At 49.6% G+C, this 20,457-nt stretch overlaps 1 protein-coding gene across 4 annotated transcripts in view; it reads left to right on the top strand.

Moving 5' to 3' along the window:
• KDM2A (lysine (K)-specific demethylase 2A) overlaps nt 1-13,669 on the top strand; it is a 152,142-nt gene extending 138,473 nt beyond the window's left edge. For all 4 annotated transcript variants that reach the window (XM_011942388.1, XM_011942389.1, XM_011942390.1 and 1 more), the window contains 8 exons: nt 638-907; nt 1,420-1,551; nt 3,542-3,631; nt 5,662-6,374; nt 8,284-8,447; nt 9,039-9,197; nt 9,782-9,997; nt 10,463-13,669. In XM_011942388.1, the coding sequence (XP_011797778.1) occupies nt 638-907; nt 1,420-1,551; nt 3,542-3,631; nt 5,662-6,374; nt 8,284-8,447; nt 9,039-9,197; nt 9,782-9,997; nt 10,463-10,644 (1,926 nt within the window). In that variant the 3' untranslated portion in view covers nt 10,645-13,669. The remainder of the gene's footprint in view (nt 1-637; nt 908-1,419; nt 1,552-3,541; nt 3,632-5,661; nt 6,375-8,283; nt 8,448-9,038; nt 9,198-9,781; nt 9,998-10,462) is intronic.
• The last annotated feature ends 6,788 nt before the right edge of the window (nt 13,670-20,457 follow it).

Below are 20,457 nucleotides of genomic sequence, written 5' to 3'. Positions count from 1 at the left end.
AGCAGCTGAATTAGTAGGCCAAAGGGCTAGGACAAGGGCTGGCAAATTTTTCTGTGAAGATCAAGATAGTAAATATTTTAGGTTTTGTACGCCACACAGTCACAGTTTCTCAGTTCTACCATGGTAGCATGAAAGCAGCCATTGATTGGCCAGGTGTGGTGGCTCATGCCTGTAATGCCAGCACTCTGGGAGGCCAAGGCGGGCGGATCACAAGGTCAGAAGATCGAGACCATCCTGGCTAACATGGTGAAACCCCGTCTCTACTAAAAATACAAAAAAATTTGCTAGGCGTGGTGGCGGGCGTCTGTAGTCGCAGCTACTCAGGAGGCTGAGGCAGGAGAATGGCGTGAACCCGGGAGGCGGAACTTGCAGTGAGCCAAGATCAAACCACTATATTCCAGTCTGGGCAACAGAGCGAGACTCTGTCTCAAAAAAAAAAAAAAAGCAGCCATTGATAATACATGCACAAGATGAGTTGTGTGTTAATAAAATTTATTCTAGAAACAAGCAGTGGGCAGATCTGCCCATAGGCCATAGTGGACCAAGCCCCGGGCTAGGTATGCTACCATGTAATCTTCTACCCTCTCCAGTCTTAAAGCAACCGGATATATTTGACCTCACTGCTTTCTCTTTCCAGCTTAAATTCCCCACTCGGCCAAAGGTGCGGGTTCCTACCATCCCCATTACAAAGCCTCACACTATGAAACCAGCTCCACGGTTAACACCTGTGAGACCAGCTGCTGCCTCCCCGATTGTGTCAGGAGCCAGACGGAGACGAGTGCGATGTCGAAAATGCAAAGCCTGTGTGCAAGGAGAGTGTGGTGTTTGCCACTACTGCAGAGACATGAAGAAGTTTGGGGGGCCTGGACGCATGAAGCAGTCCTGTGTCCTCCGACAGTGCTTGGCAGTGAGTGATCTGCTGGGTAAAGAATTTGGGGGAGGGGTGGCAGTGCCAAAGGAACCGAAATACATATAGTGTAGTGTTAAAGAGACTTCAGAGTTGGAAAGAAAAGGTTTATACTTCTTTTTGGCTTTATTTTGTACCCCAGGTTTAGATGGAAGGTATCCAGTACTAAAAATCCAATTTAATATTTTGGCTTTACCTAATTCCAAACAAGAGACCAGCATTTGAAGGGCAAATCATTGCCTTCTTTCCCCTCTTCAAGTAGATTAGAAAGGATTGGGGAGGCCAAGGATAGGCCAACTGAAAATAAACTAGTCTCTAGTACCCAGGTGGTTGAGTCCTCCTCTTCCCCATTTTTCCTACCAAAAACCTCCCTTCTCTCCACCCTGCCTCCATGCTTCCAGGTGTTTACTAGAGAATTATAGGACCCAAATCTCCCATCTTCAGTTTAAGGGAAACTGAAATGATAAGGATCTGAGTCAGTTTTCTTGGATCCTATCTTTGTCCTCTTGTAGCCCAGACTGCCTCACTCAGTCACATGTTCCCTCTGTGGAGAGGTGGATCAGAATGAAGAGACACAAGACTTTGAGAAGAAACTTATGGAATGCTGTATCTGCAATGAGATTGTTCATCCTGGCTGCCTCCAGGTGAGGAGAGATATAAGGGGTTCCTGAAGTCTCAGCTAATGGAGTGAGTGACACAACAGAATGGGACACCTGTCATGGGAGTGCCCGCATCCCTACTGTAGGCCATCACCTCTGTGGCCACTAATGCAGTGGTCTAACATCAGCCCTTGATTCATATATGTACAATGTGTCAGGCACTGCATTAGACCCTGAGGATAGAACAGTACACAAAACACACCCAGTTCCTGTCCTCATGGAGCTTACAATCTGGCCTCTGGACAGTGTGTGTAGAGTCCCCAGGCCATAATGGAACTGCATGGTGTGTTTTGGGGTGCCTCAAGCCTTTAGTCATCTCTGATACATACTTCAGTGTACCTCTGGATATTAGTTCCTAAGGGAGAGTAAGGGTAATAGTATCAGGTAACATTTAATGAGTTCTGAGTCTGTATCAGGCTCAGTGCAGAGCTAAATAGCTTAAAAAAAAAAAAAAGTAATAAAAAGTAATAAATTCAGATCTCAGCCTCAGAGATTGAGTCCAGCAATGGGCCTTGTGTTCCAAAAGCTCCCCTGGTGATCCGAATTGTGCAGCCTTGTGGAGAACCACTGTTTCCTTGGCATTCTCAGAAAGTATCAGCTAAAATCATGACTGTCGCCTGACAGTGATAATAAGACACTGTCATTCATGAGAAGCAGCCCAATTTCAGAAAGGTTAAAATATGAAAAGTATACCTGTTATAGATTTTTGGTTTTTTTGAATACTATATAGCAGCAAATCTATAACAGAAACATTAATAGGTCAGTATTTGGAGACATTAAGCATATGTTGAATGAAGAACCGGGTTTTTGTTTTGTTGTTTTTGAGACATAGCCTTGTTCTGTTGCCCAGGCTAGAGTGCAGTGGCAGGATATCTCCCGGGTTCAAGTGATTCTCCTGCCTCAGCGTCCCTAGTAGTGGGGATTACAGGCACGTGCCACTGTGCCCAGCTAATTTTTTTGTTTTTTAGTAGAGATGGGGTTTCACCATGTTGGCCAGGCCAGTCTCAAACTCGTAACCTCAAGTGATTCACCTGCCTTGACCTCCAAAAGTGCTGGGATTATAGGCGTGAGCCACCGTGCCTGGCCTGATTCTTAGGATATTTCAACAGCATTACAATTTTTTTTTTTTTTGGAGACATAGTCTCACTCTGTTGCCCAGGCTGGAGTACAGTGGTGAGATTTTGGCTCACTGCAGCCTCCATCTCCTGGGTTCAAGCAATTCTTCTGCCTCAACCTCCTGAGTAGCTGGGATTACAGACATGTACCACCATGCCCATCTAGTTTTGTGTTTAGTGGAGACGGGGTTTCACCATGTTGGCCAGGTTGGTCTTGAACTCCTGGCATCAAGTGATCCGCCCACCTTGGCCTCCCAAAGTGCTGGGATTACAGGCATCAGCCACCGTGCCTGGCCAGCTTTACAATCTTAAAAGTTTGTTTGATTAATTATAACTTGGTGAAGATTTAAATGGTACATATTACATCTATTAACATACCTCAAACCCATAGAACTGGTGAAATAGGGTATTAATTCCATGATGATGATAATGGCTAATACAGAGGGTTTGCTGTATGCCAAGTACTTTGTTAAATTCTTTACACAATGAATAATTTAATCTTCACCACAACCCTATAAGGTGGGTTTTGTTGTATCCCTGGCAATTATAATGTTGTATCTCTGTGTGTGTTAGTTCCTGAGGGAGAATGAAGGTAATAATGTCAGCCAACATTTTACAGTGGAGAACACTGAGTCACAGAGACTAGAGCATTAGTCCCTAAACCCAAGCTATCAGAACCTGTGCCCCACTGTCAAGATCAGGTTCAGCACCATTGGCTATTTGGGGCTCGATTACTCACAGTTTTTCTCCCTTTATGGACCAATGTTATTGATTAGTGAGTAACTCTTCCCAACTGTGTTATTGTTTGATAAAGGAAGCTTGAGAGACGGGCTTTTAAAAACATCTCTGTCTTCCTATAGATGGATGGAGAGGGGTTGCTTAATGAAGAATTGCCAAATTGCTGGGAATGTCCAAAGTGCTACCAGGAGGACAACTCGGAGAAAGCCCAGGTAAAGGAACCTTATCAAATTTGCACTGTGACAGAAAAGAGGCATCAAATGTGGGGGATTGATACACTTTTGCCTTTGCGTTAGTGTTCACATGGTTTCTCTGACCTAGGAGATTATTTTTTTTTGGTTTGGTACATTTTTTCTTTGGTTAATTTTTAGTATTTTCTTTGTTAGAGTTTGTAGCATTATTTTTTGTATTACTAAATATTGTTCAACTTGGGATCTATAAATTCCTAAGGTCCTTTTATACTCTGGGGCCCTACAAAGAGAGGAACCAGGACTGGGCTATTTGAGGAGAGAAATTAGGTGAGTAGGATCTCTCCTAAGGAATGTTAACTAGAGGGGAGGCAGTGGCCTGAGGCAGCCAGTGAGTGCAGCAGTGTACTTGAGCTTCCAGTTAAGCAGGTTCACATTTTTGTCATCTTCACTTTTGTGGCCTGGCAGAAAGCCCTACCCTGCCCATCCCACATGCCCAAATGTGTCATGCAGAGGCAGCCCCTCCCCCAGAGAGGACCAGTGCTATGACCTTGGCCCAAAGGAGCTGAGGTTGCTGACCAGTGGTTGCCAGTAATGTCAGGGCCAAAAGGACTGTAGTTACTCGGGCTGAAAAGGCAAGACAAGCTGTGGACACCTACAGGAGGAGATGGCTTTCCGAGTGCCAGTCTTCCAAGGACCCTTGCACAGGAGTGGGGAAGGGGGCAGAAGGGAATTTTCTTACCTTCTTTTTATTTCTTCCCACTTGGATACTAAGATAGTTGAATTTTTCAATCTATTTGTCTTTGAGGGCAAGGATTTTTGAAGTTGACTAGGGCCAAAGTTCTCCTAAGTTCTTGAGCTAGTGGCATTTACATGTGTCTTCACTAGTGATGTTGAGTGTTTGCATCTCTGCTGTAGCAGATGTGTTGGCAGATGCTATGTTTTAGTATTATTTTTTTTTTTTGAGACGAAGTCTCGCTCTGCCGCCCGGGCTGGAGTGCAGTGGCCGGATCTCAGCTCACTGCAAGCTCCACCTCCTGGGTTCACGCTATTCTCCTGCCTCAGCTTCCCGAGTAGCTGGGACTACAGGCGCCCGCCACCTCGCCTGGCTAGTTTTTTTGTATTTTTTAGTAGAGACGGGGTTTCACCGTGTTAGCCAGGATGGTCTCGATCTCCTGACCTCGTGATCCGCCCGTCTCGGCCTCCCAAAGTGCTGGGATTACAGGCTTGAGCCACCACGCCCGGCCGTATTATCTTCTAATACATTGGAAAAGGTAGCACCCAAAAGGTGGTAATTTTCTTCCAACCATAATGATCAAAAAATGTAAGGAGGAAAAGAGCAGATACCAGGGTTGTTGCTTAGAGACATAAAATGTCTCCTTGCAAAAAACCTGAACTACTGATATGGTTCCTAGTGGAACATGTTTACTGGGCTTTGTCATAGCATAGTCGTAGTGGGCTCCAGGAAAGGACAAGTATCTGGAGAGCACAAATGCCACAGATAAAGTTGAGGGCTCTTGTGGGATTCCTCACCATAATCCTGAGTGAATCTCCCTATAGCAACCCAGTTTCTCACAGAGGTTCTTGTTCTCTGCTTTATTATTCACGTGGGGGATGGAGTGGAAGATGCAGCCTGGTGGAGTCAAACTTAGACTCTGGTGGAGCTAGAAGCCAGTGGTGTTTACCGCTGTCAGACTCAGGATCTTAGTTCAAATTCGTGCAGTAATGCACGAATTACATAGGGTATATGTGGGCTTTTTCCACCGTGAAACAGAACGTCTCTTGGGTGAAAGAGGTAAGTCAGAGACACAATTAAAAATGGTCAGGCCAGGTGCAGTGGCTCACACCTATAATTCCAGCACTTTGGGAGGCCAAGGCAGGCGGATCACTTAAGCCTAGGAGTTGGAGACCAGCCTGGGCCAACTCTGAGGGAATGATGCCCTCTCCAACAGTGACCTTTCTTCTCTCGTCCCCTGAGAGCAAGGGAGGTCCACCCTGTCTGTTCAGAGGGAAGAAAGGAAGCACTGAGTTGCTTTTCTGGGCCTGTTTTGCAGAAGCGGAAAATGGAAGAGAGTGATGAAGAAGCCGTGCAAGCCAAAGTCCTGCGGCCCCTGCGGAGCTGCGATGAGCCTCTCACGCCCCCGCCTCATTCACCCACTTCCATGCTGCAGCTCATCCATGACCCGGTTTCCCCCCGGGGTATGGTGACTCGGTCATCCCCTGGGGCTGGCCCCAGCGACCACCACAGTGCCAGCCGCGATGAGCGCTTCAAACGGCGGCAGTTGCTGCGGCTGCAGGCCACAGAACGCACCATGGTACGGGAAAAGGAGAACAATCCCAGCGGCAAAAAGGAGCTGTCTGAAGTTGAGAAAGCCAAGATCCGGGGATCGTACCTCACTGTCACGCTACAGAGGCCCACCAAAGAGCTCCACGGGACATCCATTGTGCCCAAGCTGCAGGCCATCACGGCCTCCTCTGCCAACCTTCGCCATTCCCCCCGTGTGCTAGTGCAGCACTGCCCAGCCCGAACCCCCCAGCGTGGGGATGAGGAGGGGCTGGGGGGAGAGGAGGAGGAAGAGGAGGAGGAGGAGGAGGAAGATGACAGTGCAGAGGAGGGGGGTGCAGCCAGGCTGAATGGCCGGGGCAGTTGGGCTCAGGATGGAGACGAAAGCTGGATGCAGCGGGAGGTCTGGATGTCTGTCTTCCGCTACCTCAGCCGCAGAGAACTTTGTGAATGTATGCGAGTGTGCAAGACGTGGTATAAATGGTGAGCAGGGATTCAGGGGGTCAGGAATTAGGGGTATGGGAGTAGGTGGCAGGTTTTCCATATGAGAACAGCATGCACCTTAGCATCTGAAAGCCTGTGGGATCCCATGAGGAATGAATTGACCCTTTTTCCCAAACTTTGGGTCCTGTTTAAAGATGTGGGCCAGTTCTGCCCACAGATGTCATTAGGGAACTTTAGCCATTTGCCTCCTGGCCCTGCTCTATACTTTCCCATCTCTCTTTGTTATGGGGAGGGAGACTGATTTGGGGAATAGATTTGTAGTCTGTGCTAAAACTTCAGAGTCTTGCGGGCTGAAAATTTCCTCCTCGAGTCAGCTGAACTCATCACGTGTTGGTTGAGAGCCTGTGATGTTCTGTTCATTCTTCTGGTGCTGATAACACAGATGACCTCACTTAAGCCCCTGACTCAATTACCTTCCCATTCAGTGAGAGAAGTGGGCATGCTTTTCAAGATGAATTTGAAGGTGCTTATATTTTTCTTCAGTTTTAATGCTCATCCTCCCAAACCTGGATCAGAATTCCCTTTTCTAGCAAGCAGAGTCCAGTTTTGAAGCTTCCTTAATGAGAGCTACCGTTTCTTCTTAAGTTGGACAGACACTTGGCGGAAAAAATTCCTAGTGATGATGAACAAGGAGCTTCCTATTGGGCATTGTTGGTTTTTCCTTAAGCTCTGGTATATATTTACTATAGGAGATATCCTTTTTATCTGGGTCACACACATCCTATTACAGTAGTGTGGTGTCCTGACCAGTGGCATTCACTCAGGAGCTTTTTAGAAATGTCAACTGTCAGGGCCCTCATAGGCCTCTTAAATCAGAACCTCTTGGGTGGGCCCAGCAGTCTGCTTTAACAAGCCCTCCTCCAGGGGACTCTGATGCATGCTCGAGTTTAGAGCAGCAAAATCTACTGTATTGTCAGCAGCTTGCTTCTGCCATAGAAGTTTCATGTGCCACTGGTAAAATTTTTTCAGTCTTTAAATAGACCCTATTCTTTGCAAACATGAGTTTATTTCCCAAATCTGAATTAATGCATAGTGTATCTAAATTCTCCTTAATATTTCTCTGTATAGGACTAGTAGGACTGCTTGACTCTACCTCTTGGTTTTCAGGGCAAGGCACATCAGATTCCCATTATGTGCTGTCTCTCTTCCTCTGCCAACCAGGCTGGGGGGCAGGGGCTATAAAATATTAAATGGAAGCCAGCATGTTGTGGTTTGTGGCCTGTAGATTTGTAGACTGCAGTGGAAAGCCAAGCCTGTCCCTTTCACTTCTGGTCTGGACTGGCTAGGAAATGTCAGGATAGCACCAAGGCAGAACTTGAGGGTGGGAGAGGACTCTGTAAGCCTGATAAAGAGCCTCTTTCGACCTGATACAGTAATGGGCTGAAGGCAGGGTGAATTGTGGATGTGCTGAGTAGCACCCTGCATTTCAGGCAGCTGCGAGTGACTGACAAGGGAGAGGATGGAGCAGCCTTCTTAACTTTAGACAGTAAGAAGTCTAGAAACTTTAAGAGGCTCCCTTATATACACTTCAGCAGGAACCATGCCATTTTAATGCAGATAAAGTGATTACAGACTGTTGCTTGCTGTGTGTCCCTAACAACTGTTCTCAAACACTCCAGAATAAATCAGGGTAAAGTGGTCAAGTTATATACTATCAACATATAGGTTTGCAAAGCATCTAGTTGTTGTAGAGCCCAAGGCAATTTTTTTGCCTATTCTCTGAGGCAAAAAATTGTCAGGTGTGATCCCTGTACACTTGTAGAGGAACGCAGGGAGAATGAGCCTCAGGTGCTCTGCTTTACCCAGAAGCCATCAGCAGCCTGGGATAGGAGCTCCACTGATGGTATATCAAGTTAATGAAGGCAAGTTCTCTGCCCTTCTGTCACAGGTGCTGCGACAAGAGACTTTGGACAAAAATTGACTTGAGTAGGTGTAAGGCCATTGTGCCCCAGGCCCTCAGTGGCATCATCAAGAGGCAGCCAGTCAGCCTTGACCTCAGTTGGACCAACATCTCTAAAAAGCAACTGACATGGCTTGTCAATAGGCTGCCAGGTAAGTGACCAGCTGCCACTGTCTTTCCAGGGGCCCAGAAGCAGCAGGCAAGAAAAGTTGCATTATTGGCTGTGCTTCTTAGCATCACTTGAGGGCAGTGTAGGGCAGCAGTCCCATGCCATTGTTGCTTAGCAAGAGATTTACCCAGGGCCATCTTAAGTGCCAGTCTCCAAGGCAGCACTCTGGGCTGACAGGCCAATCACTGCAGTGGACAGCAAAGAGAATGGAATCAGTGTTGCTGCCAGCCCTGCATTTCTCCTCAGCATAACCACTAAAGAGGAAATTTGAGTCAGATGTTACTTTGGTCAGCTCCTTATAAGCCCTTGTTCTCTTCAGCATTTTGAGCTCTTGGAAAGACAGGAAGTCACTCCTTCTTGTATTGCTCTGGTGGGAACTAAGCAATCAATTTACCACTAAAGCTAGAAGATGTAGTATAGGATACCGTGGAAATCTTTGAGCTGGATGACTAAAAGATTAGACATAGTCCTTCTCCCCTATTAGACTGGAAGTCTGTTCACTTTGCTCAGATCGTTACAGCTCTGAGTATGTTGGGAAACTGTATTATTATGTGTCTCATTCCATCCATTGCAGGACTGAAAGACCTCCTCCTAGCAGGCTGCTCCTGGTCTGCAGTCTCTGCCCTCAGCACCTCCAGCTGCCCCCTTCTCAGGACCCTTGATCTTCGGTGGGCAGTAGGAATCAAGGACCCTCAAATTCGGGACTTGCTTACTCCACCAGCTGATAAACCAGGTATGCTGTGGGCCTGACTTCTTGGTGCTTGTCTTAGGGTAGTCTTCCAAACAGACCTCGTCCTCAGAAGCTAAGTTAGTCTCAGAAATGATGCTGTGGAAAAATAGAAGAGCACAAAAGGAAAACAGAATGATGGACTATGTACAAGAATAGGGTAACTATAAGCAGATAACTACCTACAAACAATGGAGTAAGTCCATTTTGTGAGTCGGTGGAGTTTGGGGCCCAGAGAGTGTAAGCCTGAAAAAGTCTGAGAAGGCTTTATGGTTGAGGTGGAGTCAAAAGCTGTTTGCATGATGGTCTAGAAAAGTGTGGTGGTGTTGGAAGGGGAGGAGCATTCTGCACATAGCCTTTTGCTGTGTGCGTGAGGCATAATCTAGCAGCTTGAGAAGAAAGAAAACTTGTCTGGTTTCCTAGAAACTGCCCACATAGTGCTCACACCCTGAAGGCAGGGCTGGGTGTGGGCAGTTCTACTTAACCCCTTCCAGGGGCCCTGGCCAGCAAGTAGCTGTTGCTGCCTGGAGCCTTGAAGCTGGATTAGAGAATTGAGAGTTTTGATCTAGACTCTTCTCTTGTCTGTGCAGGTCAGGACAATCGCAGCAAGCTCCGGAACATGACTGACTTCCGGCTGGCAGGCCTTGACATCACAGATGCCACGCTTCGCCTCATCATTCGCCACATGCCCCTCCTGTCTCGACTCGACCTCAGTCACTGCAGCCACCTTACAGATCAGTCCTCCAATCTACTCACCGCTGTTGGGTCTTCCACTCGCTACTCTCTCACAGAGCTCAATATGGCAGGTATGCCACTACTGTTGTTCATAATCACCGGTACCCCCTGCCTCCAGCTCTCCCTGGAACTTGATCAGTAAACCAGAATGACCTTGGGCCTGTTCATTGACTCACATTAGCTCCATTAGCTCATTTCTTCACATCTGGATAAGGACATGGATTTCTATCCCTTTTTTAACTTGATGGGGGACTGAGACCTTGAGTAGTTAAGTCAGTTGCCTGTGTATGCAGCCAACATCCAGCTGGAGTTTGGTCAACCTTGCGGCCCTTGTGCTTATTGTCAGATGGTGACGGGAGTGAGGCAGCAGGGTCCCTTTAGAGGTGCTGATGGCACTTCTGGTCTCTGAGCCAGGGAGTTCTGGGACAAAGAGGGCTTTTGTTTAGCATTTTGAAGGAAAGACGGCTACGGGAATTGAATGGTAGAGGAAGGTTGTGTGTATGTGAGCATTGTCATTATGTCTACTTTCCCAACAGGTTGCAATAAATTGACAGACCAGACCCTGATCTACCTACGGCGCATTGCCAACGTCACCTTGATCGACCTTCGAGGATGCAAGCAGATCACTCGAAAAGCCTGCGAGCACTTCATCTCAGACTTGTCCATTAACAGCCTCTACTGCCTGTCTGACGAGAAGCTGATACAGAAGATCAGCTAAGACACACCCAGCCCAGACTCAACAGGAAACCGATCTTCCCCTGACTCCCCACCGAGGAGAACCTCTCCTCGACCCTGCACGGGCTCTGAGGCCAGCGTCACACTCCCTCTCTGCTCTCCTGTCCCTTGAGCCCTTCCTCTACAGGCGGGGCAGAGAGGGTGGTGGACACCAGGCTTACCTGCCTGCTCCTCTCCCTCCTAAGGAAAAGGGAGTAGCAGATTGATCTGAGGGGAAAGCACAGGCTGTGCTGTCGAGGTGCCTGCTCGCTTACTCGCCTGCCAGGAGACCGGGCTCTCAGTTTGGGGTGTTTGTGCAACCTTCATCTGCACTGGGCCCTGTGCCCCTCCTCCCCACCCATGGTCCCCAGCAGTGCCTGGTTCTGAGCAAACTCCCAGGGAAGAAAGCGGCCCTGTCTCCACGGCCAGGTTCTCCTTGTGGTGTCCAGTGCGCGTCTCTCCTCCATCACACTCTCCCGGCTTACGCAGGAGGGGCCAGCAGCCCCAGGAGTTCCAGACCCGTGCCAATCACACTGGTGCTGTTGAGATGTCCTAAACCTCACGTCCTTAACTGTGCTCTCCCTCCTTTCCTCTCCCTTGAGCTTGTTTCTGCCCAGCACTCGTGCTCGTTCACGTAATTAGGTTTCCCACCCCAGCCTACCCGACTTCCTTGCTAGTCTCTATGAGGTCCTTATTGCACTTATTGGGGTTGAAGCTCTTCAGAGGAGCTGGAACTGTCTACCCCAGGGACACACCCATTTCATTGCTACCCAAGTGGATTCTGAGACAGGCACCATCTCCTTGTTCCCCCTCTCTCTTTTGCCTCCCACTGACTGCCCTTTTCCATGTGTCTTCATTCTGCCTGAAGAAGGCTTTCCCAGGATGCACGTCCTCAGAGGGAGCAGCCTATCTCCCCCAAGCTGGAGGCGGCAGAGGACTGGGCCAAGCCCCAACCTGCCTCCCAGCCAGGCTCCTCCAGGCCTCTGGTTTAGCAGAGACCCCTGAGTCCAGGCCCCAGTGGCTCACTGATCTTTCAGGGCAGCCAGGGGGTCCTGCTTAGAAGCCAGTCACCTGCCCTCTGCCTGCAGCCATGGAAGGGGGTGTGCATGTGCCTCTGTGTGTGTGGCTGAGTGTATTCCGCGCGTGTATGTGGAGGGAGGGAGGGAGGGGAGCATGGTGTCTCCCGCTCCACCGCCCTTTGTCGAGCCCCATCAGCTGCCCCCTTTTACTTTGCATTGAACGGCCTGTCCAAAGATCCTCTCTCTAGGGCAGCAGAGAGCTTTTTGCACTTTAAAAAAAAAAAAAAAGAAAGAAAGGTCGGAATTTCTTTTGGGTCAATATTTTTAAGTGTGTGAGGAGATGCTCAGTAGCAGCAGCCTATGGTAAGAGCTTATAAATGACTGATGCAAATTTGCACTCTGCTCCCCCTCTGTAAGGATACTGATAGCACAACCTCTTCTTCCCCCCACCGCCCCGCCTTCTGGTCCTCCAACCCAGTCCCTTTCTGTCCCTCTTCCTGTAGCCCAGTCTCAGGCTTTCCTCCTCCTGAAGCCCTACAGAGGTAGGGAATGGAGCCCAGGCACCAGGGGTCTGAAGTGTGAGCCACCCAGAAGAGAGACGCCAACTGCACCCTTGCCACTTCCAAAGCAATAGAGGCAGAGGGGTCCCCTCTTTGCCACCTAGCCCAGTTTTGACCCTGGCATTAACTGGCCGTCTTAGAAGAAACTGGGTCCTGGTAGGGAGTGGCATTTTGTCTGCTTCTTCCAATCTGCTGAATCTTTTGGCTGCACCTTACAAACAGCAGTCTGCTCCCATGACCCTCTGCCCATTTCCATTGGTCTCCAGGCCCCAGTAATCTGGGGTTGAAACTTTGAGGAAATGCCAGTGACTTATTCTAGAGTGCCTCAGTTAGGGGAACTTCTCTGTAAAGAACCCTGGGTATTGAGCAAAAACCTTATTATTGTTAATGACCTATAATTGGAAGCTTCCTGCCTTTTTCTTTGGTTGCTCCTGTGGAAAATACTGAAAAGATTACTTTGTTTTATTTTGTTGTCTTTCTATAAAAGGGGAGGTGGAGAGACCCCTTCAGAGCAGGGATTGTGCCGGGAGAGTGCCTCTGACTTTGGGACATTTCATCCACAGAAATTTCCAAGCCTATGGTTTCTTTTGGGTTTTGGTTTTTATGTTTGTTTTTTGGGGTTTGGAAAAACCTGCATTTTTACCGTGCACGTAAATTGGTCAGCAGAAAAGGGAGCCCAGGAGAGGCAGCAGATGGACCATGCCCTTGCTGGGTTTTCCTTTTCTTTGGGACTGAGGGGAAATGGGTTTTAGAGGTGAGGGTTGGTCCATGTGGAGGAAAGAAGTGTCTCTGTTGGGGAACAGAGGAACCTGGGGAGTCCATCGCATGTCCTACAATCTGCTCTTAGACACGGCCTTGCCAGGAGAGCCTGCCCTCAGACTGCAGGACCAGAACCCCTGCCTCCATCTTTCCAAGCACCGGGGCGAAAAACCACAAAGGAAAGGAAGAAAATTTATATATATATAATATAAAATCACTTGGTGATTAAAAAAATAACTGCTCCATAAATAAAACTCCTAAAGTCACTTATGTTTAAAGGGTTTGGTTGTGTTTTTTGTTTTTCGGAGAAATATTGTAAATATATATTTTTTTGTTGCTGATTTAGAGTCAATCTCCAATGTTGTGCTAAAAAGTTTAAATTAAATGTAAGCATTAAGGGGATAAGTCTTATGCTATCTGAGTTGACACATTGAGGTTATTTTGGGCCAGGGAAGGAGGAAGCTAGTTGGACTTTGTTTTGTTTTCTAAAAGTTCTCCACTATTGGTTTTAGAGAGAGCAAGGACATCTTTCCTCTGACACGTGGGAATGGGTGATATTTGTGTAATAAAATTTTTAAAAGACAAAAAAAGAAATAGCCTCCAATGGGAAATATTTTAATTTAGGTTCTGTTTTTGTTTGGGGGTTTTTTGTTTTTTTAAAAAAAAAATAAAAAGGCTTTAAAAACAAAAACTAAACCTTTTCTGCTTCGGTGTGTGCGTGTGAGCAAGTAAGTCAGAAGGCTAAGGCCAAGGAGCCCTTGCTTCACCTCTCAGCGGCAGCAGCAGAACTGGGGGGCATCTGTACTGCTTGGATTTCCTTAGCTTATTTTGTAAGCACCAAAAAGCAGCACTTGATTCTAGAAACACAATGCTTCATCAAGGTGAACTTTTTTTTTTTTTGAGATGGAGTCTCGCTCTGTCGCCCAGGCTGGAGTACAGTGACACAATCTAGGCTCACTGCAGCCTCTGCCTCCCGGATTCAAGCGATTCTACTGCCTCAGCCTCTGTAGCAGCTGAGATTACAGGCGCTCACCATCATGTCCAGCTAATTTGTATGTGTGTGTGTGTGTATTTTTGTAGAGATGGGGTTTCACCACATTGGCCAGGCTGGTCTTGAACTCCTGACCTCAGGTGATCCGCCCACCTCCGCCTCCCAGAGTGCTGGGATTACAGGCATGATCCACCACGCCCAGCACCAAGGTGAACTTTTTAATGGATTTGAACATTTTAAGTGTGAGATTACCTGACATTCTCCCACCCAAAAAGGCAGAGTAGCCCCGCAGAGGCACCCAGTGGTACACTCCTTAGAATGGGCTGGGGCATCTCTAATCTTTCATCCCCACAACTGCCAAGCCATCAGCCAGGGCCAACTCCATCTGCTAAAGCTGCAGAAAAGTCCCTGAGCAGGGTCTGGTCCATGCAGGCTGTGACCAGCGTGTCTCCTACCTCATCCTACTGCTTCTCGTCACCCAGCATGTTGAGTCCAAGTAAGTCATATTTATGTGTGCCAGATGCTGCCAGAGAACTGCCTCCTTACCTGACTGCTGAGTCTCAGGAGGCTGGAGTCCCATCTGGGAGAGCCTAAGCAGGCTTCCATCACTGCCTCCAAAGGAATCTGGGGATCTCTGCCCATCCTGCTCCCCAAACTGATTAGTAAAGGACCGTCTCCGATTCTGGAGCACAGTCTAGAAGTGGACAAGGGTGTTGCACAATGGGCTGATTTAATGTTGGTTTCCCCAAGGATGGATATGGATGTGGCCATGTTTGGATGTTTCCAGGGAAGGAAGAGTGTCAGTTTTGCCCCTAAATATCTCAGAAATGCATCTGCCTCTTACTTATCTCATCCCTGCCACCCTAGTGGAAGCCACCACCGTCTAGAACCTCAACGACAGGAAAAGCCCCAAGGGCCCTGGTCCAACCCCCTGTCCTCCATGTTGGTAGCCAGACATTTATCTTAAAAGATTGATTTGGCTGGGCACAATGGCTCATGGCTGTAATCCCAGCACTTTGGGAGGCCAAGGCAGGCGGATCACCAGAGGTTAGGAGACCAGCCTGGCTAACATGGCGAAAACCCGTCTCTACTAAAAATACAAAAATTAGCCAGGTGTGGTGGCAGGTGCCTATAATCCCAGCTACTTGGGAAGCTGAGGCAGAAGAATCGTTTGAACCCGGGAGGTGGAGGTTGCAGTGAGCTAAAATTGCGTCATTGCACTCCAGCCTGGGTGACGAGCAAGATTCACCCCCCCCAAAAAAAAAGATTGATTTGATTACTTCCCTCCCCTGCTTAAAACCCTTCATTGTGTTCATCTCAGGATAAAGTCTGAATGTGGCATGTAATGTGGCCCATGAGGCTGCCAGGCCCTCAGGCTTCATTGCCCACCATTTGTCCCTCCTCTTCCTCTCCACTCATAGCCAACTTTTCAATTAACACCATCTCTGGGTCTTTGTATGTCCTGTTCACTCCACCTGGTATACCTTACTCAGTTTACCTATTACTTTCTCTGGGAAACCATCTCCTTCTCTACTCCAGACTTGATTAGGCCAGGCACAGTGACTCCTAGCACTTTGGGAGTCCAAGGTGGGAGGGGCGCTTGAGGCCAGGAGTTCAGGACCAGCCTGGTCAACATGGCAAAACCCTCTCCACAAAACCATACGGCCGGGCACGGTGGCTCACACCTGTAATCCCAGCACTTCGGGAGGCCGAAGCGTGTGGATCATCTGAGGTCAGGAGTTCGAGACCAGCCTGACCAACATGGTGAAAGTCCGTCTCTACTAATAATACAAAAATTAGCCCGGCGTGGTGGCGTGTGCCTGTAATCCCAGCTACTCGGGAGGCTAAGGCAGGAGAATTGCTTGAACCCGGGAGGTAGAGGTTGCAGTGAGCTAAGATCGCACCACACCGCACTCCAGCCTGGGTGACAGAGCGACACTCCGTCTCAAAAAAAATAAAATAACCCTTAGCCAGACAAGGTGGCATGTGCCTGTACTCCCACCTACTCAGGAGGTTGAGGCAGGAGAATCACCTCACCCTGGAAGGTTGACACTGTAGTGAGCCATGATTGTGCCACTGCACTCCAGCCTGGGCAACAGAGTTGAGACCCTGTCTCAAAAAAAGACCAGTCTGTTCACCATCTTTCCAGGCCACAACTCTCAGAGCCCAAGTCCAGAAGGAAATCTCAGCGTTGACACCCATACATGTGCAGGAAACTGAGGGCAGGAGGCCCCAGAGGCCAGGGACACCTGAATTTCCCCTGTCAATGCTATCATCCAGCCTCTGCCTCCCCCTCCGCATCCACCCCAATCCAATGAGCAGGGAGTTCTGCCTCCCCAGAGCGTGCCATAGGATAGCAGGCAGAGAGACAGGGAGAGAAACACACCTTGAAAGACTCAGAAGAGGAAAGGCAAAGAGGTAGAGAGAAACGGAGAGAAAAGAGACCATGGAGGAAGCCGGGGAGACATAAATGAGGTCCAAGATACTCTAGTTTGACAGTGGCCACTCGGTGGGTCGTCTCCCCAGCCCAACGCTTCACACATTTTTTTTTTTTTTTTTTTGAGATGGAGTCTCACTCTGTCATCCAGACTGTGATGCAGTGGTGTGATCTCGGCTCACTGTAACCTCCGCCTCCCGGGTTCAAGCGATTCTTCTGCCTCAGCCTCCCGAGTAACTGGGACTACAGGCGACCGCCACCACGCCCAGCTAATTTTTGTATATTTAGTAGAGATGGGGTTTCGCCATGTTGGCCAGGCTAGTCTCGAACTCCTGACCTCAGGTGATCCGCCGGCCTCGGCCTCCCAAAGTGTTGGGATCACAGGCGTGAGCCACCGCGACCGGCCCCCTTCACACATCTTATCTCACAGTTAATCCTCAAAACAATCCAGTGAGGCCACACGGGGAACGCCCTTTGTACGGATGAAAAACACCCTGCTCTGAGAAGTTAGTAACTTGCCTAGGGCACCCAGCCGGGTTCCTAGAAGGTGGCACTGGGATCCTACCCCCAAGTCTTTCCTACCCCCACCCCTCGACACATGGCAAGTACCAGCGGCCACAACGTGAGCCCAGTGGGAGCGACGAGACCGTGAGTCGGACACTCAAGCCAGTTGGGAGCGTCAAGGCGCAAAACGGCTCTGGGAACAGGCTGCTCGGCGGCTCCGGGACGCATGCGCGCCGGGCAAGGCTCCGGGCAGGCCGGGCGGGGCTCTGGGATGAGGATGAGGGCGAGGGCGGGGGCGGGGGTTCGGGGACGGGGCTGGGCCTGGCAGCTCGCTGGGGCCCCGTCTAGGCAAAAACTCCGACGCGGAAGAGGACCTTGGATCTGGGGACAGTGCGGAGACTGTGTGAACTTTCCAGAGAGTTCCAGGAGGAGGCGCTGCTCCTGGGAGGCAGGTCGAGAGGAGCTAGGGGTCTTGAAGCCCTGCCATGGTTGGTGGGCTGGCGCCTGCGGGCTGACAGCCCCCGCCCAAGGTCCCTGCCCTCTGCAGGAAAGAGCGAAAGGCCCGGGCGTCCTGGTGATGTTGGAGCCTCCCGGATAACCAGGGCCCTTTTTCCCTCAGGGCCTTTGCATCTACTGTTCCGCATACCTGAAAAGCTCTTTTCTCTGCCCCTAAAACAACTGCTTCCCTCCCATCCTCTGGCTCTGACAAAAACGCCCTGAGTTTTCCCTGACTTCACCTGAGGAGGCTCCTGAGTCTTAGAACTTGTCACGTGCCTCATAGGGATGTTCCTGCTTTGAATGAGATCAGCTGGGCTCTGCAGTGCCCTGCACATAAGGAGAACCCAATACATGTCAGCGGCTCTTATCATGTATGGTTTGCCCATAAGCTCCCCGCCTGTGTCTTCCCGTGTTGGATCCGCAAGGCCAAGCACAGGTGCCTGGCATGTAGTAGGAGCTCAACAAATACTGTCAAATAATCAAGTGAATGAATCAACTCCCAGCACCCCAGCCAGAGCCTTACACTTTCTGGGGACCCGACATCAGAGGAGTGGCTGTCCATGTTGGGGAAGAGTGTCCCCAGATCAATCTGGCACACACCTGCTGAGGTCAAGGAAGCCCCGAGCTCACCCTCCTGCTCTGCAAATCCCAGGCTGGACGCAGAGAAAAGTGGTCTCAGCAGGACAAAACTCTCACTCCTGGGCCTTGGCACATGCCACTTCCAACCTCTCTCATGCTCATGCACACAATGTCATGTTCAAGACTTTACCCAACCCTCCCCGACCTTCTCCCGAGTGCCCTCACTTCCTTTTTTTTTTTTTTTTTTTTTTGAGACGGAGTCTCGCTCTGTCACCCAGGCTGGAGTGCAGTGGCCAGATCTCAGCTCACTGCAAGCTCCGCCTCCCGGGTTTATGCTATTCTCCTGCCTCAGCCTCCCGAGTAGCTCGGATTACAGGCGACCGCCACCTCGCCCGGCTAGTTTTTTGTATTTTTTAGTAGAGACGGGGTTTTCCCATGTTAGCCAGGATGGTATATATTTTTTTTTTTTTTTAGTAGAGACGGAGTTTCACCGTGTTAGCCAGGATGGTCTTGATCTCCTGACCTCGTGATCCGCCCGTCTCAGCCTCCCAAAGTTCTGGGATCTCACTTCCTTAAACTATAGCTCTTGTCAGGTTAATTGGAGATATGTGTTTAGGGGTTTTCTTCCCCCACTAGACTAGGCTAACACGGAGTCTTGATTCTTTTTGCAGCCCTTACTTTGTACTAGGGATGAGGGGTGCAGCAGTGACCAGGACAAACAGGGACGCCAAGGGAGAAACCTCTGAGCAGGAGCTCTTCTGCCCACAAGGTGGCAGCACGAGGAAGAACCTGCCACTCCGGAAGTGGGGAAGGGCAGTCCAGGCAAGATAACTGTAAAGCTAAGGCCCCAGAGGTGGAAATGGACTTGGCTTGTTCTAGTGACAGAAGGAAGACCAGAGAGGCTGGAGACTACGAGGAAGGGGAAGGATGGAAATTGCCGAGTTAGAGAGGGACCAGTCTGTTAGGCAGGGACCAGTCTGTGCAAGTCTTACAGGCCACAGGAAGTGGGGTGGATTTTATCCTAAGTGCAGGGGCAGCTTTGATTTAGATCTATAGAAGCTCAACCTGCAGGAGCAGCAGGGCATGCAGAGAGGAGGCTGGTGCAGGCATGCAGGCAAGAGGTGACTGAGACTCAGGCCAGGGTTTAGCAGGGCACAGTGGAAGGATCGAGGGTGTACTTCAGAGACAGATATGCCAGAGATGCTGTATGACAGCAGGGGTATACATGGGGGTGGGGGCCAGATGAGGGAAGAGAGGAATCGAGGACAGCTCCTAGATTTTGGAAAAATGGAGGATCCATGTCTGAGATGGGGAGGCGGGAGAGGAGCAGGTTGGACAGGGGCTGGGTAGTGGGAGCAAGAGCTCAGTGTGTGGGCCGCGCTAAGTTTGCAACATCTATGAGTCATGCAGTGGCGATGCCAAGTAATGATGTGTCTGTGGGGCTGCCAGCTGGGCGGAGATGGGCCTCCACTCCACTGTGCACTCCTAGCATCCTGGTCAGGAGCAGTCTAGGCACAGGACAAAGGTTTGTAGAGAGAAGAAATGCCTGACACTGACCTGCAAAGGCAATCGACCTTCCCAGGACCAACAGAGGACAGCACCATCCCCAAAACCAGTCTTCCCCAGGCCTGGGGCTCACACCAACCTCTTCTGAACCTGGGGCTTCCTGAAGTCACTTTTCCTGGGCCCAGGAATCAACAAAGGGAGACCAGCCCCCCTTAAAAGACCCCAGCTTCAGGCCTGGCAGGGGGTGTGGATTGGGCTGTGGGTGGGAGGGACTGAGTCTTTAGGTGGGGGTGGGAAGGTAAGGCCACCTCTTGGAACAGAATGGCTGGCATTTCAGAACCCACACACAGATTCTGGTCTGACAAGTTCATCAGGCAGAAGTTTTTAAATAGAGGTTATTCCCGAAAACCCTGGCTGACATGTGGCTGTGCTCACGGTCCAGAAGAGTCAGCACGGGACAGTGGGGAGAGGAGGTTAGAGGCTTCATGTTGTGGCATCTGGCCTTGTTCCACCCCAAACCCCATGTGCTCCAACAGCTCATTCACTCATTCATTCGCTCATCAAACATTGACGCCTTTGAGTCAGGTCCTGTGGTAGGCACTGGGAGCAAGGGATAAACTAGGAGCACCAGTGACAGTGGGGGACAGTATGTACTCTTTAAATATATATATCAACATTTCCAACATCATGATGCGTTTTCCAATTGATGCAGATATGTAATGAGACTCCACTCCCCACTGTCAAAACTTGCAATGATGCATCTTGCAACGATGCATCTTGCAACTGAAGATGGGAAATAGGACCTAGAAGGTGGTAAGTATAGAATTGGAGATGTACATCGTTGGGGTCAGGGAGTCAGGGAAGACTGCCGGGAGGAGGTGAGTCTTAGCGGATGAGTAGGAGTTGGCCAGGGAGGAAGGTACACAGAAGGGCTTCCAGGCCCAGGAAACAGCAGAAGCACAGA

Source organism: Colobus angolensis, unplaced genomic scaffold (assembly GCF_000951035.1).
Source record: "Colobus angolensis palliatus isolate OR3802 unplaced genomic scaffold, Cang.pa_1.0 Scaffold21, whole genome shotgun sequence".
Lineage (NCBI taxonomy): Eukaryota > Metazoa > Chordata > Mammalia > Primates > Cercopithecidae > Colobus > Colobus angolensis.
Note: the sequence above shows the minus strand (reverse complement) of the source record. Positions and strands in the feature narration are given on the sequence as shown.